A 20,149-nucleotide genomic window follows, 5' to 3' on the forward strand; every position below is an offset into this window, starting at 1 on the left:
CCAAGCGGTTCAGACATTAAAGGCTTGCCCAAAGATAGTGCCCCGATTCAGGCCAGCACAGCTGGCATTGGGGGGTGGGGGTCCCGCCCCAACCAAGCGGTTCAGACATTTAAGTCTTGCCCAAAGACAGTGCCCCGAACCCGGCCAGTGCTGTTGGCCTTGGCCTTGGCCTTGGCCTTGGCCGGGGCGAACGTCTGAGACTGGAAGAAGGCAAACACAAAACTCCCATATTGAACGCCCCTGGAACTACGTGCCGCTGGTGCACCCCAGCCGCCTCAACAAATTAAGCACTGCGCCGGGTGGCGGTAGTGGGAAAGGCTGGTGCACCCGAGCTATCTACCACAGTACGGGCGAGGTGGTGGAGAGGGTGGTTCCCCACATCCAGATGGTTCACCAACGGCACGTCTGCGTAGCGAGTGCCACTAGCTAAGTCAATGTTCGTGGTGGAGAGGGTGGTTCCCCACATCCAGATGGTTCACCAACGGCACGTCTGCGTAGCGAGTGCCACTAGCTAAGTCAATGTTCGTGGCTTAAGTGTGGGGTGCCCGGGGTCTGCTGGTGAGCAGGTGTCAAACTAGAAGACCCTTTGGGCCCGGTGCTTGCCCCGGAAAGGGTGTGGGCCCTGGGGGAAAGGGGGTGTCAGTGGTGGCCTTGGGAGTCAGGGGCTCCAGCCCCTCTAACGTGGGCCCCTGCCCCCGGACAGGGTGTGGGCCCTTGCCCCCGGACAGGGTGTGGGCCCTGGGGGAAAGGGGGTGGCAGTGGGAGTCAGGGGCTCCAGCCCCTCTAATGTGGGCCCTTGCCCCCGGACAGGGTGTGGGCCCTTGCCCCCGGACAGGGTGTGGGCCCTGGGGGAAAGGGGGTGGCAGTGGGAGTCAGGGGCTCCAGCCCCTCTAACTTGGGCCCCTGCCCCCGGACAGGGTGTGGGCCCTGGGGGAAAGGGGGTGGCCTTGGGAGTCAGGGGCTCCAGCCCCTCTAACTTGGGCCCTTGCCCCCGGACAGGGTGTGGGCCCTGGGGGAAAGGGGGTGTCAGTGGGAGTCAGGGGCTCCAGCCCCTCTAACTTGGGTCCTTGCCCCCGGACAGGGTGTGGGCCCTGGGGTAAAGGGGGTGGCAGTGGTGGCCTTGGGAGTCAGGGGCTCCAGCCCCTCTAACGTGGGCGCCTGCCCCCGGACAGGGTGTGGGCCCTGGGGTACAGGGGGTGGGAGCGGTGGCCCTGGGTGTCAGCATCAGCATTTGGGATGATGGTTGGGTCTTTCCAGCAAGCTTTTGAAACCAAAGTCCATTTGGGGCCATGAGGAAGATGGTTGGTCTCGGGAACGGCCGGTGGCAAGGGATTGGCGACGCTCACCGGGGTACTTTATGAGACCCAGGCCCCAGCCCGCCAAGCCATGCCCGAAGGGAGACCCCTTTTTCGGGACGTCCCGCGCCTGGAGGTGCCTGTCCGGCGCCGATTGTCTCTGACCTCCCATCGAGAATTCGGCGACGGCGAAGAAATGTGGACTTAGGTTCTGACGGTTTGGCAGCTTTGAGAAAGTTGGACTTAGGTTTTGACCATTTCGCGCCTGCACCAAGCACGCTGATTGATAGGAGCTTGTTTTGACGCCCCATGGGTTAGGCCCCTGCCCGGCACACCTGCCCCAACATGGGTGGGTCGGCCTCTATGGGTGTGGTTGGTTCCTCCCTGCCTCGGGCGTGCTGTGAGGGAGGCGTGGGGGGGTGTCCCTCCGCACACAACCCCCCCCTTTCCCGCCTCTATCTGTGGGAGAAAAAAAACTCAAATGGCCCGTCTGGTTTTGACCAAGAGCATGTCCGGCGCTCTGCCCGCCAGCCCGCCCGCCTGACCCCCTGTGCTTTGTCCCCCCCCTGCTGATTCTCAGTCCGCGCCGCCCTCGCCCTGGACAAGGGCTGGGGGTGGTAGGTGGGCTCGGTAGAGTCTCCAACGTGGTGTGTCGAGCCCAGGGGCTGTGTGGGGTACGGGCTGGTGCTGGCTCCAGCCCCTGTGTGTGTGCGTGACCAGTGCTGCGTCTCCCGCCCGTCCGCAAGCATGCCCACCCCTTCGGGTTTATCCTTGCCGGCCCTCGGCGGTCTCCCCTGCCCCACCTGCCCCCCCCTACCCCTCTCCCCCGGAGGTGTGTGGGGGTGGCTGGTGGAGGCGGAGGGTGGCCGCTAGTAGTCTTTGGCGAGGTGAAACAAGCCGGGATCAGTGGTGTCCGGGCTTACGGTCTGGCCCCTCCTTTTTGATGGTTGCGGTTCATGATGCGGTGAGCCCCAGAAAAGGTGCGTGTTCGATGGGGTTCTACGACACTGCTTTGAAAGTGGGAAAAAGCCATGTATAAAGCCCCCGCGGCTGGTGCAGTCCAAGCTGCCCAAAACGGTGCGTGTTCGGCCGGGCTCATGCCATCCCTTTGTGGGGGCAGAAAAGGGAACTATAAAAAGGCTTATTCAAAAAGCCCCCCGCGAGCTGGCGCAGTCCAAGCTGCCCAAAACTGTGCGTGTTTGGCCGGGCTCATGCCATCCCTTTGTGGGGGCAGAGAAGGGAACTATAAAAAGCTTCATGCAAAAAAGCCCCCTGCGGGCTGGCGCAGTACAAGCTGCCCAAAACGGTGCGTGTTCGGCGGGGCTCATGCCCATCCCTTTGTGTGGGAAAAGGGGAATAATTCAAAAAGCAGCGAAAGTCCCCGCTGCTGGCAAGGTGAGGCTGCCTGAAATGGTGCGTTGTTCCTGGGACAAAAATCCACCAAAAGTCGTAACAACTGCTTCCATACAAGTTGGATCAAAGGGATCTCGTAGGTATCGGTCCTTCCTTTAAGAGGGGGAGGGGGAACCAGCGTCGCTGACGCGGAAGCGGACGCTTCCTCCGCCATCTGTTAAACCGCTCCACGCGGCATGTGGGTCTCTCTCCCTCCAGCCTTGGTCTTGCACAGTCATGGCCGAATGTGCGCTCTGCTTCAACGTCTACAGCCGCCTCTCGCCGCACCTGTCTGCGGTCCACAAGGTGTCGAACGCGGACGAGAAGAAGCTTTTGCTGGCGCTCGCCGCTGGCCGCGTGGACATGCGGAAGACGACGTGCCCGGTGCCCGGCTGCCGGAGAACGCCGGCCCGCCTAGACAGACACCTGAAGCAGCACGCCGAGCTCTCCGTCTCGGCCAGGAAGGAGGCTATGGGCCGAGCGAGGCGTCGGAAAGTGGCTCGAGAGTTGCGGTGGTTGCGGTCCACTCAACCGACGTTACCCGTGGTGTCTCGGCTGGCGTCGTCCTCCGAGGAGGAACAGGAACCAGACGGCCCGGAAGCCGAGCGTCCCTGCGCCGACCCCCGCTGCAGGCTCGCAACGGAGCGCATACAGGCCCAGCTCTCAGAACTCCGCAAGCAGGTGGACAAGGTGAGTTCCACCCAGCTCCAATTCGCCCGCCGCTATCGAGAGTTGAGGAGGGGGGAAGAGGGGAGGAAGAGCAGGCGGGCAAGGTCGTGTCTCCGGGCGGCCTCCGGGCCTGTGGAAGCCTACGATCCAACAAAGTACCCGTACCCGGACCACGCCCGCGCCTTGAGTTGAGTATGGTTATGGCACTTCTCTGTTGGGCTGGTGGTGGGTGTATGTCGTCTAGGCTGAGTTTTAACTTTCGCCCCCGTTCTGCAGACTTGCTTTTGGCAGAGTTCGAGGGTTTCCAATTGGGGAGCGAGCCCACCGCCCGTCTGCGGAATAACGTGGCCTCCAAACTGGCGAGGGTCAAGGCCTTCCTAGGCTTCATGGCGACAGGCCACGCGGACCCAGAAACCTTGTCCTTCCTCAACCAACCGGCGCGCATCCGAGCCTGGTCTGCCCTGCTAGGCCAAACGGGCATGGCCGAGCCCACGAGGCAGCACTACCTGAAGAACGTGGCGCAGTTCCTGGATTATCTCTCCGAAACCCCCCCGGCCTCCTGCCGCCTCTCCAGTACCACCCTGGTGCTGGTTCGCAGGGAGCTTCGAGCTCTCATTCGCGGCATACGCCGCCGCGTCGTGGTACACGAGGTTAGGACCAAGCAGGCCAAAGAAGGCAGACTCATCTCCAAAGCCACCCTGCTACGCTGTCATCGAACGGCTGGGAGAAAAATACCTGCCCTTCTAGGTGAGTGTTTGGACCCCGCCCGTCTGCGTTTCCACCAGTGGCGGTGGAAACGCTGACCTTCTCTCCGTTCTTCCCTCTTCTGCTCCAGGGCACCAACGGCTCTCGGTCAAACCGAGCCACGTCAGCGTACCCACCCCTTAACCCCCGAATGGGGGTTAAGGGGTGGGTACGCTGACGTGGCTCGGTGCCCCAAGGCAAAAAGATAATGTCTGCTCCGGGGCGCCAGCGGCTCTCGGTCAAACCGAGCCACGTCAGCGTGGGTTAAGGGGTGGGTACGCTGACCACGCTGACGTGGCTCGGTGCCCCAAGGCAAAAAGATAATGTCTGCTCCGGGGCGCCAGCGGCTCTCGGTCAAACCGAGCCACGTCAGCGTACCCACCCCTTAACCCCCATTCGGGTTAAGGGGTGGGTACGCTGACGTGGCTCGGTTTGACCGAGAGCCGCTGGCGCCCCTGAGCAGACTATCTTTTTGCCTTGGGGCACCAGCGGCTATCGCTAAGTTTAAACCGTTGGTGGTGTGTAACATGGTTTGTTGGAAAAGTCTAACGCCTAACTTCCCTCCGTCAGACGGCCTCGAGTCCAGCCCAGACACCAGGCAGCAGTGGCGCTTCTACGGCTACCTGACCGGCTACCTGACCTGCATCACGGGCCATCGCTGTGGGGTCTTCCAGAACCTGACCATCCAGGAGGTCCAAGAGGCTTCCAGAAGCCCGGACGAGTCCGCCTATGTCATAAACGTGAGTGGAACGTTGCATGTGGGGGCCACCAGGGGTAGGGCTCACTCATCTTCTCTCTGTTTTTCCCAGATCACCACGCATAAGACAAACCGAGCCTTCGGCGCGGTTCAGCTGTCTCTCAACAAGGAAGAATACAGCTGGTTCAGGAGGTTCTTGCAGCTGCGGGCTAGCCTCCCCGGGGGGAGCCAGGCCTCCTATTTTTTTTTTACTTCCAGACCCAGTCCCTGTCGAACCCTGAACAAATATTTTCAATCTGCATGGACCAGCATGGGGCTTCCCGGCAAGCCCACCTTCACTGACGTCCGAACTGCCATCGCGACCCACGTGAGTATCTATGCCAGTGCCCCCCCCCGCTGACCCCCATGACTGCCAGCGGCTTTGACCACAAAAAGTCTCTGTCTGTCTGTCTCTGACGCAGGCAAAGAATTCACATTCTTCCGAGGATCGCAGGAAGGTGGCCCAATTCATGTGCCACGATACCTCAACCTCAGACAAGTTCTACGCGCTTCACCTAGGCCCTCTCCAAGCACGTGAGCACCGCAGACTCTTCGAGAGGGCCTTGGTGGAGGAGGAGGAGGAGGAGGAGGAGGAGGCAGCGGGCAGAGAACGCCACTCAAGGAAGGGGCGCCAGAGGGCAGAGAGTCCCGGGTCACCCATGGTAAATCAGTTCCTTTTTGGCATGGACCTCAACAGAGGGACGTGTGGTGTTAGGTAACTGGCCTTTTCTCTTTTTCAGGAGGGAACTAGCAGGAGGACGCTGCCATGGCCGCCTTCGAAGGGGAAACGCCCCCTCGAAGCAACAGAAGACTCTGAATCTTCCTAAATAAAAATTGAACAATAAAGGTCATATGGTGTTCAGTGTCTTTATTATTCCTCTATCTGTGTGATAAAACATAGCTTCGAATGGGACAAATGATCCCTATCTCCTCTGTTAAAAGTGTCGCGTGGGACGCCCGCGTCCAGGTTCAGCCTTTGCTAAGCCCCAATTGGGACAAATGATCCCTGTCTCCTGTGGTAAAAGTGTCGCGTGGGACGCCCGCGTCCAGGTTCAGCCTTGGTTGAAAGCCCATCGGGACAAATGATCCCTTTTTAAACACAAAGAGGTGCCAGGCTGGACGAGACTGTCCAGGTCTGCGCCAGCGTTGAACGGCCATATGGCCCATGGTCCAACTCTGGGTATTTGCAGGTGTCTCCCGGGACGGCTCGGTCCTTTGGGCTGCATAAAGAGGTCGGAAGAGGGCTGCCCAAAAGCGGGGGTTAACTTCTGTGAGCAATTACAAAGCTGGGATGAGCCATTATATTATTAAATATAATCCAATTTTGAGTGTGTGAAAGAAGAAAGACAAATACACCTAGGAAAACTTCAGGGCGAGTAAATTCTGGGGTAATTTTCTTTCTTGAGTAAACTGATCTTTTAAGATGCACTTTTGTTAATTCACTCTTAATAAAAAACCACATTAGAGTCACAGTTGCTTCACATATGAAATCAAAATCAAATTTCTTTGGAATACACGTGAAACAAATAAAATGAGCTGTTTTGGAATGATGTTTTTTAATGTAAAAAAAAACGTTTTCCACATAAAAATGTTCCAAGACAACGTTTTGAAAGGAATACAGTAAAGATATAGTAGTTTATTAATTCTTTAATTAAAGACAAAACTGACAGAAATTAAAATGGCTGAATGGAGTATACGCTAATCTACATATTTTTCAGTCACAAAATGGAGGCAAACAGTCAAAAGCAGCAGCATAAGAGATGAGAATCTTAATATGGAAGTTAATGTATTCTCTGACAGGTAAAATGGAAGTGAAGCAGTCAGTCAATTTACAATTGGTTTCCACTTTAATAAAAATATATTTATACAAACTCGATAAATGTAACCATTTTGAAAAGGGCATGTTTTACTATAGCTATTAGCACAAGGGCGCCGCCATCTTGGAATATTGCTTTGTTTGACGTCACGGGGTTGGTTCCGTTCCCTCAGCTGAACAGATACAGTGGAAGTAAGGTGCCAATCACACCGAACACGCTTTTTGTGTCGAGAGGCGAATTTTTGTTAATGATTTACTAACGTCCGCGATCGTTTTGCGCGCTGCTAATGCACCCTACGTGTCTTGTGCTTTTGCCCTTGCGCGCCGTGCACTGTCAGAGTAGAAAAATCGTGTGACGTTACTTGGGTCTTTTTCATTCTCCAATCAAATGAAAGCAGAGGCGGGGTTTCCGTTGAGGTGACAGCAGAGTTTGAGTTGTCAAGACAACAAAGAAGACTTTTGAAGGTGTTGAAGAGACTTGTGGCTGCTGTTTTGAGTTATCCGGAGCTCTATAACTCACAAATCTTGAATATCACAATATTATTAAATATTAAAATTATATTAACATCAACAGCAACACTCTCGCTTAATACCTAGCTGATTCAGTCATTGCCTAGGGATATAATAAAAGCGCACAGCTCCTTTTTTTCTTGTCAACAAAAAGGTTCTGTGTGATCGGCCCCTCGTGGACTGAACATAAAGACGCAAAGCCTAATTTAACCCATTTACTTCCACTGTGTCTGTTCAGCTGAGGGAACGGAACCAACCCCGTGATGTCAGACACAGCTATATTCAAAGATGGCGGTGCCCCAGCTCTAAATACTATAGTAAAACATGCCCTTTTCTTCAAAATGGTTACATTAATCGAGTTTGTTTAATATATTTTCATTCATTCATTTTCTTTTCAGCTACCTACTGCGCCACTGCGTTGCCTAATATATTTTCATTAAAGTGGAAATTAGTTTACAAAATAATGTAAACTGACTGCTTCACTTCCACTTTAAGAGGATTGGAAGTACCCGGATGAGCGAGAGTAATTAGTTTCATCGGTTGTTATCGCTTATACACTCAAATTCTCAATTACTTGAATACTCGATTCTGATTAGTCAGTTGCGACATTTCAAGGTATGTTATTCTGAAATAACAACCACTAAATAAAACAGGCTCATCCGGAAACTTCAAATGACCTTTACCGTCAGTAAATACGATTTTACATCCATATACTTACAACCACATTAGTTAGCATCTGCTTGTCTGTCATGTCACGGTTTTTGACTGTTTGGAGCCATCCTGTGAATGAATAATACGTAGCTTAATATATGCTTAGTATATGTTTCGTTGTTGTCAGCTAGGTGTTTATGACAGTTTGGTGCCATCTTGTGACTGAATCAGCTTCACTCAGCCATACATTTTTGTCAGCTTTATGTTTAATTAAATAATCAAAAAACTATTATGGCTGAAAACAATGTTTTGTCAAATTTTTATGTTTTGTGGCAAGTAGCGGTGAAATAAGCAGTATAAAGTATATTCATGATGGTTGTTCTTGCAAAATGAAGCCCTTTTATTCTGTGATAACAACCATGCATAACAAAACAGCTTGAAATATTGTGATAGACTGCTCAGTATCAAGTATTACAGACAGTAATATGTGTGTTTGACATAATGGCTATGATTTTCCTGTAAGGGCAAACACAAGTGGACGTTGCTAAATACAGACGTAAACAATGTCTAAAACGTTTAGAGGTTGTCCAGTTTTGAGGTAGTCCAACACTATTTACTTTCCTCCACTAATTATGTGTTCATTATGAGATGCATGCATGTTTTACGGTATTGTACCAAAACACACATATCATGATCAAAATCATAGATTTAATTCTCTTGCCTTCCCGTTTGTAACATTGGTTTGTTCATGCAACGGTATTTATGCACCGCATAAAATGCTCCTGCAAATGTAATGTAATGTCTGATGAAATAAGAATGAAAGATCTTGACAAAATCTGAAGACAAGTGGTCACAAGAGACACATTTGAGTGAATGTTAATATGTCTCGGCTGACCACTTGAGATCAGATTACTGAAAATGCTTACTACCAGGTGGAAACAGGGCCAGTGCTGAGACAGACCTGGTGGCTGAGGCATCGAGGCAGAGGCTGAAGTAGTTCAGAGGAGTCAGGGGTCAGAAATGTCTCCCTTAACCTCCTTTAACCTGGACAAGCTGATAAAGAATCCACACACTCCACAAAGTTTGCTTTTCACATTCCCTGCTGGGGTTAAAAGAAGGCTCACTATTTCTTCTTTGCAGTAACATTCTTGCAGACCCAACTCATGCCATCCTGAAACAAGAAAACACTTTAAATGAAATGAAGATCCAAAGGAAATAATGGAAAAATAAATTTAAGCTAATACTAAAGCTAGGCTAGGCATTTAAGATGCAACAGCAAAATCCTAACCTCCCTTCCAAGCTCCCAACAAAGCTTGACAAAGCCAACATTCTGAAATCCTATTTAAGCTTCTTCTTCTTCTGAGACCAAATTTATAATGGCAACTCCTGCTTCAGACTGATCTGATGTTTTATGCTGCATATCTTTTGTAACTGGCTTGAATTCTTAAAAATTAAACATGATATTTTGTGGAAATGTGCTAACAACATTCAAATATTTGATAGCAACTTGCTAATAAATGCTTTAATCATACTGATTCAAATTATAACACTAATCCATGCTATAAACAGACTAATTCATGATGGAAACATGCTAGCAACAATTCAAATAATTAATTCATTTTCTTTTCGGCTTCAAAGCTGAATGAATTCACCTTTATTTGTATAGCGCTTTACAATGTAGATTGTGTCAAAGCAGCTTCACATAGAAGATCATAGTAAATTGGAACAGTGTAGTTCAGTTTGTTGTGTTTAAGTTCAGTTCAGTTAGCTCAGTTCAGTGTGGTTTAAAAATCACTACAGAGAGTCCAAACACTGAAGAGCAAATCCAACGATGCATAGCTCTACCGATACCAACCCATGCAAGCTAGAGGCGACAGCGGAGAGGGAAAAAAAATTCAATAATTGGCGAAAGTGAGGAAAAAAACCTTGAGAGAAACCAGGCTCAGTTGGGCATGACCATTTTAATTTCTCCAATGGCCAAACGTCTTGTGCAGAGTTGCAGTCTCAGCGGCGGTGGCTGGAACCTAGCCTTAGCTAAGACTTGTCTGTCCCTGGAGCGTAACAGGAATCAGTCTCATGTTCTCCACTCTTCCATGACCCCCACAGTAGCTGCTCATGATACGACCTGGTCCAGGATATGGAAACCTTGGGATCATCTCGTCGTTGGTCTTGAATCGAATCAGTCCCTTTATTAATCTTGGGTCGCCACTGCGGAATGAACTGCCAACTTTTCCATCATATGTTTTAAAGTCGCTTTGGATAAAAGCGTCTGCTAAATGACTAAATGTAAATGTAAATGTTTTACACAGCGGATAACCTTCCAGTTGCAATCCATCACTGGGAAACACCCATACACACTCATTCTCACACATATACTACAAACAATTTAGCTTACCCATTTCACCTATAGCGCATTTTTGGAAACCCACGCGAACATGGGGAGAACATGCAAACTCCACACAGAAATGCCAACTGATCCAGCTGAGGCAATTCAATTAATAATAACACTAATTAATTAATGTAAAAGCATGGTAAGTCATGTTAGCAACATAGCTATTAATGCTAAAAATATGAGGAACATGCTTAATGATGTCAACGTACTAATTCAGACTAGAAACATGCTAATCCATGTCAAACACCACCAACATTTCTGACAGCACATGTAAGACATGTTCATGCTTTCAAGCTAACAAAACGTTAACACATGCCAAAAACATGTCATTTAGCATAGAAAAATACTATCACAATGTCAGTTCAAAGTTCATGCTGGCATCATAGTAATTGATGACAAAATACTAATTTAGGCTAGAAACTTGCTAATTAATGACAAACAGTAACAACATTCTTGACAGCTTGAAACATGCTATTTCAGGCTAAAACATGTTAACAAAATGCTAATTCATGTAATCAACATTATAATTCATGTTGGAAACATGCAGGCAAAATGCTAATGCATGTAATTCATCAAAAAAACTACTAACATGTCAGTTCATGCTAACATCGTGGAAATTCATTTTAGAAACATGCTAATTCATGATAGAAACAGTAACATTAATTCACACTAGCAACATGTCCAGTCATGGTAGAAAAATGCTACTTCATGTGGCTTTGTCGAGATAACAAAGTTTTCCATCTTTAATTTTATTTATAAAATAGCTTCTATACTAAATCTCTTCACTACATACCACTTTAATTTCAGATTGCAATCAAAATGTAAACCATTTTCAACTAGTTTAACAAAAAATGTTTTTGGAACAAATTGCATAGCCCAGCTTTATGGTAGTGACTGACCTGGACTCCCTCTCCTGTAAGTGCAGAGCAGGACTGAATTTGCCATATTCTGTCCCGAATGATGTGCAGGTTCAGTCCCTCAGCGATCTCAGAGGCCGGGGCAGCGGTCAGCAGGTCTTGCTTATTCGCAAAAATTAAAACAGGAACAGCGCTAAGTTTCTCCTCATCCAGAAGCTCAGCCAATTCCTGCACACCACATGAACAATTCAACAAAAACAACTAGGAAGTAGAAGCTTACACATTTTCTTTCTTTGAGTTTTCTTTGAATCAGTAGGATACAGACGCTGCAATGAACTGTATAGTGGAAAGAATGAGACGTATGCATACACAAGACAAGCAATAATAAGCAGGTTTGCTAAATTATATACCTGTCCTGTTTCCTCAAATCTCTTCCTGTCTGCGCTGTCTATAACATAAATCTGAAATGCAAACCAAAATGTCAAAAATAATCACACAGAGCAAATTAGTACATAAGAAATATTCCTTAAAATAAGAAATTTAAATAAACTACCCATTAATTTTTTATGACTTAAAATCAAAATAAAAGAAGGAATACAAGTAATTGCAGGTGGCAGTTTGCTACATGTGTAATATCTATTTCAAGATTTAAAATATATTTTGAATTTTAAAAAATGAGTATGCAAGCTGTATTCAGCATTGATAATAACGGACATGTTTATGTGCACCAAATATTAAAATATTTTCTGAAAGATCACAACACTGAAGAGATTACTGTATAAATCAGCTTTGCATCACAGCAATAAATTACATTTTAACATACTGTATACACTCACTGGCCACTTTATAAGGTACACCTGCCCAAATGCTCGTTATCGCAAATTCCTAATCAGCCAATCACATGGCAGCAACTTAATGCATTTAGACATGTAGACATGGTCAAGACGATCTGCTGCAGTTCAAACCGAGCATCAGAATGGGGAAGAAAGGGGATTTAAGTGACTTTGAATGTGGCATAGTGGTTGGTGCCAGACGGGCTGGTCTGAGTATTTCAGAAACTGCTGATCTACTCAGATTTCCATGCACAGCCATCTCTAGTGTTTATTGAGAATGGTCTGAAAAAGAGAAGATATCCAGTGAGTGGTAGTTCTGTGGGCGCAAATGCCCTATTGATGCCAGAGGTCAGAGGAGTATGGCCAGACTGGTTCGAGCTGATAGAAAGGCAACATTAACTCAAATAACCACTCATTACAACCGAGGCCGATGGGCTACAGCAGCAGAAGACCACACCGGGTGCCACTCCTGTCAGCTATAAACAGGAAACTGAGGCTACAATTCGCACAGGCTCACCAAAATTGGACAATAGAAGATTGGAAAAACGTTGCCTGGTCTGATGAGTCTTGATTTCTGCTGCAACATTTGAATGGTAGAGTCAGAATTTGGTGTCAACAATATGAAGACATGGATCCATCCTGCCTAGTATCAATGGCTCAGGTTGGTGGTGGTGGTGTAATGGTGAGGAGGATATTTTCTTGGCATACTTTGGGCCCATTAGTATCAATTGAGCATCGTGTCAACACTACAGCCGACTTGAGTATTGTTGCTGACCACCTCCATCCCTTTATGACCACAGTGTACCCATTTACTGATGGCTACTTCCAGCAGGATAACATCCCATGTCATAACGCACAAATCATCTCAGACTGGTTTCTTGAACATGACAATGAGTCCACTGTACTCAAATGGCCTCCTCAGTCAACGGGAGATTCGCATCATGGATGTGCAGCTGACAAATCTGCAGCAACTGCGTGATGCTATCATGTCAATATGGACCAAAGTCTCTGAGGAATATTTCCAGTACCTTGTTGAATCTGTGCCACGAAGGATTAAGGCAGTTCTGAAGGCAAAAGTGGGTCCAACCCAGTACAAGTAAGGTGTACCTAATAAAGTGAACGGTGAGTGTATTAAACATGTTAATAAACAGCTACTTTACATTGTAATGAAATTCTGAACACTTTGTTCAGTGGTGTGGACATGCATCACTCATAAACACATAGGAAACACTCACAAGCATGTCAGTATTTTCAAAGTAGTTTCTCCAGTACGGCCTTATCTTCCTCTGGCCTCCAATGTCCCAGACATTCAGTTTGAAGCCCTGAGACTGAACGCTCTTAATATTAAAGCCCTGCCAAGGACAGAAGAATTAAAAGCAACTGGGCAAAATTGTGCAGTGTGAAAGCGGGAGAACAATAAAGGTGTAAGGATGTAAGAGATTATGCTATAAAACTGTAAAAGAAACTTTGCACCTTTTTTCAAAGCAATTTGTAGTTTCTGCAAAAGAGAGATAATTCCCAGGCCTTTGTGTGTTTTACCTGCGTTGGGGTGATGTGACTAATATCCTCAGAAGCAAGCTGTTTGAGAAGTGTCGTCTTTCCACCATTGTCTAAACCAAGGAGGAGAATGCGCACCTCATGGTCTGGGGCACTTTTTAGTTTACGAAGGATTGACAATAAACCCTGGAATAAACATAGAATGGCAAAATACAAACAAACAAAAACTGAATTAAGATTGTACCAGAACATTGATGAGAAAAATACCAGTTTCTTTCAGTGAAAAAAACGTATTTAACAAATTATGAAAAAATCTAAATAATATGTAGATTTTTTTGGTAATCAACGTTTTATTGTCTTTAGATTAACAAAAAAAAATGACATTCAAACAAAAAAAACAAACAAACAAGGAAGGGCGAGCAACAGACACATCAACAATTTTCCAATTTGAAAGAAGAGAAAAAAAGAAGACAAAAACTATTATATCGTCAATCCTTTATATCAGTGGTCTCAAACTCAATTCCTGGAGGGCCACAGCTCTGCAGATTTTAGCTCCAACTACCTCTAAAGCTACGGTCACAACGGGCTTTGTGTGTGCGAAATTCTGTCATGTGGCACTGTGAAAAGGGGCGGGATTAAACAAGATGATTAGACATTAAAAAAGTGAGCGATTGCTCCATGTTTTAAATTTCTGTCCAGAGAGGTCCTGTTTTGATCCTCGATTGTTCTCACGCAGTCAAGTGATGCGATTTCGCAGGTTAGAGTTCACCAAGCTTGAACTTTGCACCGCAGCAACATGCAAAACTTGAAGCATAACCCTGCGTTTCCAGTCTGACGCATTCGCGTGCGTATGAATGGAAGTCTATGGGAAGAAAAGTCAAGTGACAAAAGTCAGCTTTACTCAGACCTGCTTAATAGTTCCTAGTAGTCTTGAACACCTTGATTAGTTGAATCAGTTGAAGTGTTTGATTAGAGTTCCTCCAGGAATCCAGTTTGAGATCCATGCTTTATATAGTCTAAAATGTTGCAAGAAAAACATTGCCATGCATCAATGGTACTAGGTTTAGCCTTATTAATTTGAGCTATTGTACCTTCAAAATCACTATTTTAAGGAGGCTATGAAACCAAAATGATTTTGCACACATGTGCAGCGTAAACCGGTTTTGTATGATTACCTTCTTTGCAGCTGTAAAACCAGCAAACAACATTCTCTTCTTTAGTGTACTTATACAAAAACTAGAATCATCATTGAGAAGACATAAACCAGGATTAGACACATAACCAACTTTTAGAAAAAAGGACAAAAAAGAATTCACATGAGACCACAGGTCAACAATAATTGGACATTCCCAAAACATATGGAGAAAAGTACCTGAAGATAAAGTGTTACAGATATGACAGTTGTAGTTCGACTGCAGTTTCATTTTAAACCTCTTACAAGGAGTTATATATGTACTGTTTATGACTTTAAAATGGATAAGATGAGCTAAGTTTTTAACAGTTAGGATTAAATTAGACCACACCCTGTCCCAGTCTATCAGCAAGTCCAAATCTGTTAGTTCACAATTTAAATGTTGATATTAATTTTAGTTAGCTTGTTATTGTATCTCATTTTGAAATGGAAAAAAACCTATTTTATTTATTTAGTTAAATTTTTTAGAATTATATTTTAAGATTAATTAATTATTAGCCCACGTTTGAATTTTTTCTTCTTTTTTTAATATTTGCCAAATGATGTTTAACAGAGCAAGGAAATTTTCACAGTTGGTTTGATAATATTTTTTCTTCTGGGGAAAAACTTAGGTAATTTATTTAGGCTAGGATGAAAGCCGTTTTTAATTTTTTAAAAACCATTTTAAGGTCAAAATTATTAGCCCCTTTAAGCTGTATTTTATTTTGATAGACTACAGAAAAAAAACATTGTTATACAATAACTTGCCTAATTACCCTAACCTGCCTAGTTAACCTAATTAACCTAGTTGAGCCTTTAAATGTCACTTTAAGCTGTATAGAAGTATCTAGTCAAATATTAGTTACTGTCATCATGGCAAAGATAAAATAAATCAGTTATTAGAAATGAGTTATTAAAACTATTATGTTTAGAAATGTGTTGAAAAAAATCCCCTCTCCACTAAACAGAAATTGGGGGAAAAACTTAACAGGGGGTTAATAATTCAGGGGGCTAATAATTCTGAATTCAACTGTACATTTAAATATTTGTTTACAGCAGATGCAATGAATGCACTGTTTAAAAAATTATTTACAGGATATGCCAGAGTTATTTTTATTTGAAATACTTATTTTTTCTACTTTGAAAACATTGAAAATAGTTTCCAAAACTTATTTATTAACTTTTTTATAAGAAAAGTTTGGTTTAGGCAATGTGTGTTTTAAATTCAGTTGTTCAACATTGATGTTCAATAAATACGCATAGATAGTAGATAGTGTGTGTTTCCTTCAATTATTTTAAAATCAAGTAATGCACCCTTCATTCAGAAATCTCTCATTTTGTAATATGTGAGCATATTTACTATGAGGGCAAAAATAAATAAATAAATAAAATAAAATAGTTCATTAATTGTAATTGAGTTAAAATGCTCAATAAATTGAGATTTTGATTTTATGCCAAATCACCCAGCCCTGATATATATAGCTATTTAAAATGTTACACATGTTGTACTGGGGTGTTTCTAGATTAATTCCTTCATGTTATATTGTCTATGAAATTATATAAGTGTAAGAAAATTTACATACAGGGGTCTAGCGGATATTTTACATAAGCATAAGTATTAAAACTACTGCAGAATAAAACCTTGATCACCTTTTTCACCTGAAAGGAAACATTTATGCTAGAAAATGCATTTATTTTCTTGGAACAATTTTCAGAGTAATATTTACAGTACTTCCACATTTGAAGTGGATCACAAAACCTTTTTAAAAACATCCTAAGACAAGAATGAGTGCTGGTCCATAGATTTAGGACAACTTTGACGAAAGGGTTTGATACACTTCAAATGTTGACTACTGTATATCGTTGTCATTTTCTGATAGAAGTAAATATGTAGGTTTAATCTTTTCTAGTCTTTTCTGTCGCTTAACAATTGAGACTAAATATAATAATTGTTTATTAACACTACTACTGTAACATTAAATGTATTTACACACACAGAAGATCGATTGAAACACAGCAGCTCTGGATTTCAGAATTGTGCTTAGTTTATTGTATTATAATTTCTTGACTAGATTTGCTTAATGAACTTAAGGTAACAGGAATGGAACTGAGACTGAGCCCCGCTTATACATCAGCCTTCATCTCTACAGAAAACACGACACTTCGGCTAATGATCAAAACTTCACGCGCCAACTTCTGGTTTCGAAATCTCAATTCATAACAAACAACACAAAGACAGGACTAGAGAGCGACAACTGCTCACCATATTTCTTCGAGTACCTTCCGAGACGCCGACGACGGTTACTAGGGGGAGTTAAGTGACATCACTTGCTGGTGGCGTCATTTTAAAGGAGCCGCCGTTGTCCTTTCACAACTGGGTTTCCAGTCATTTTCTGTATCAGCACATAAGTATGAAAATAAATGTGTTCATAACTGAATATATTAAAAGGTACATTTAAACATTTTGCCTACATTGCAACTTACCTTTTGACTGCTTTAAAGTCAAGACTTTATTAGGCTTATAAATGATAACTTGCTTACTATTTACTCCTTATCAAGTGGTTCCAAAGTAGTTTCTTTCTAACAGAAAAGAAGTAAGCCTAAAACCTGCAGCCATTGACTTCCTTAGTGGAATAAACCAATACTTTGGAAGTCAGTGGTTAGATATTTACCGCTTACTTCAAAATAAAAAGGTTTGAAACAAGTAAAAGGTGAGATCAGAGAATGATCAGAGAATTTTCATTTTTGGGCGAACTATCCTTTTAAGGATTTTATAATAAGCTTATATCTCACAGTACGTTTTTTGAGATATATCCAGCTGCAGACACACACGTTTTAGACACACACACACACACACACACTATCTAGGCAGGAAGTGAGGCTAACCATATATGGTTAATCCATTGGGGTTCATAGCATATACACTGTCTCGAGAATGGTAATATGATTTGTACTAAAGACATGATATTTATAATTAATTTTTAATCTACATTTTTCTACATTCATCAACATTTATCAATCTTACGTTTTTTATTGATATTCATTTTGATCAATCTAATAAACCATAACATGTTTTACTAGGTAATGAGATATTAGTTAATGTTTGCTTTTGAAACAAACACTTAGAGCACAGAAATTAGAGCACATCATATACAATAAATAAAATCTACAGTTGAAGTCAGAATTATTAGCCCCCCTTTGAATTTTTTTTCTTTTTTAAACATTTCCCAATTGATGTTTAACAGAGCAAGATTTTCACAGTATGTCTGATAATATTTTTTTCTTCTCCTTCTAAATATTAGTCCTTTTAAGCTTTTTTTTCTACAGTCTACAGAACAAACCATCATAATACAATAACTTTCCTAATTACCCCAACTTGCCTGTTTAACCTAACTAACCTAGTTAAGCCATTAAATGTCACTTTAAGCTCTATAGAAGTGTCTTGAAACATATCTAGTTAAATATTATTTACTGTCATCATGACAAAGATAAAATAAATCAGTTATTAGAAATGAGTTATTAAAACTATTATGTTTAGAAATGTGTTGGAAAAAAAATCTTCTCTCCGTTAAACAGAAATTGGGGAAAACAATAAACAAGGGGAGCTAATAATTCAGGGGGGGGGGGGGGGGGGGGGGGGTTGGGGCTAATTATTCTGACTTCAACTGTATATAGCTGCTTATTGCATTGGATAATAATAAGTAAATAATAAATTTATTACAATACATGAAATAAGACAGATAAATTGTTTTTTACTTGATATTCATTTTGTAGTTATAAAATATTTAAATTCATGTTTGTTTTGTAACAAATACTTACAGACACACAAGAGTGGACGTTTTATGTCAAAATGTAAACATGGCTCACATACTAGTCAAATAACTGTACAATGTACCCAAACACTTTACAAAATGGTTGCATTAGTTATTGTTAATGTAATAGTTAACATGAATTATAATGTCATGATAATGAACAAGACATCTGTTAAGCATTACTTGATATTTGTTTATGTTAACTAAATAAATATGAATTGTGATAGTAAAGCAATAGTTATGGTAACAGCATTTCGTTCAGCATTACATAACTTTTGTTAGCATAATTTCTCAACAATACTAGCTTTCTTTGCATTGTGAGTTTATAGTTCTCACAGTTATGGCTTTAACTCTGGCAACCCTAAATGGTTTTCTCGTTCATTCACTTATCTTTGGCTTAGTCCCTTTATTCATCAGGGTTCACCACAGCAGAATGAACCGCCAACTCATCCAGCATACGTTTTACACAGCGAATACCCTTCCAGCTGCAACCCATTACTGGGAAACACTCATACATACTCATTCTCACACACACACACACACGCACACACACACACACACACATTACGGCCAATTTAGTTTGTTAAATTCACCTATACCACATATCTTTGGACTGTGGGGGAAAACCGGAGCACCCGGAGGAAACCCATGCCAACACGGGGAGAACTGGCAAAGTCTCTCCATACCACCACCAGTGTGCAGCATCCACTTGGATGATGCGACGATAGCCACAGGACAACAAAGCCAGTGCACTCACCACACACCTGCCAATGGTGGAGTGGAGAGACAATGATAGAGAAAATTTGGTGGATGGGGATGATTGGGAGGCCATGATCGGTAATGGTCAATAAAGGGGATTTGGTCAGGAGACCTGGGTTACACCCCTACTCTTTACAAGAAGTGCCATGGAATTTTTAATGACCACAGGGAGTCAGGACCTCGGTTTAACGTCTCATCAAAAAAGATGGCGTCTGACAGTTTAGTGTCCCCTTCACTTCACTTTCACAGACTGCAGGTTGAGCACCCCCTGCTGGCCTCACTAACACCAATTCCAACAGCAACTCAGTTTTCCCATGCAGGTACTGAAGAAGCTTAGGCCTGCAGTGAGTAACCGGTCTTGAGCTACACGGTGAAAAACTACTCATAAATAACTAGAAATAGCCAGTGTTCATCTAACACCTAAGCAACAAATGACAAAAATAAAGAAACTGTATTCAGTTTGACAACATTTAACTTTAGGTTAAACTATAACTTCATTATATTAGACTCTTGCTATTGTGCTCAGATTTCTTTATGCGTATTTTGTATTAAACTGAACCTATTGACGAAAATATTTACATAATATTGTGATAAATTGATCATTTATCAATAATGATTATAGCACAGGTCTCAAACTCAATTGTTGGAGGGCCGCGGCTCTGCACAGTTTTACTCCAACCCTAATCAAACACAGCTGATGCAACTAATCAAGGTGTTCAGACTCTTTTGAACAACTCGATTATTTGGATCAGCTGTGTTTGATTAGGGTTGGAGCAAAACTGTGCAGAGCTGCAGCCCTCCAGGAATTGAGTTTGAGACCCACAGATTAAAGCATTTATGATACTGAAAAACCACCAGGATCATTTTATACATAACTATCCTATCTGTATTATATCTGTCTGTCAGTCTGTCACCCCATCTATCCATCCATCGGTAACACAAAAGTGCACACCCTGTTCACCCTGCTGAATTTGCCAGTCATTAAGTGATCTTTTGAGAGAAGTAACAACAGAGA

General features: G+C 43.6%; 1 protein-coding gene across 1 annotated transcript; it reads right to left on the reverse strand.

The window, feature by feature from the left end:
- Window positions 1–6,463: 6,463 nt before the first annotated feature.
- arl3a (ADP ribosylation factor like GTPase 3a) lies at window positions 6,464–16,858 on the reverse strand. Its single transcript, XM_056471606.1, has 6 exons — window positions 16,827–16,858; window positions 13,435–13,578; window positions 13,131–13,247; window positions 11,473–11,523; window positions 11,105–11,290; window positions 6,464–8,984 (listed from the first exon to the last, which is right to left on the reverse strand). The coding sequence occupies exons 1-6, from the start codon at window positions 16,827–16,829 to the stop codon at window positions 8,937–8,939; spliced, it is 549 nt and encodes a 182-aa protein (XP_056327581.1). The 5' UTR covers window positions 16,830–16,858; the 3' UTR covers window positions 6,464–8,936.
- Between the last annotated feature and the right edge of the window lie 3,291 nt (window positions 16,859–20,149).

Source organism: Danio aesculapii, chromosome 13 (assembly GCF_903798145.1).
Source record: "Danio aesculapii chromosome 13, fDanAes4.1, whole genome shotgun sequence".
NCBI lineage: Eukaryota > Metazoa > Chordata > Actinopteri > Cypriniformes > Danionidae > Danio > Danio aesculapii.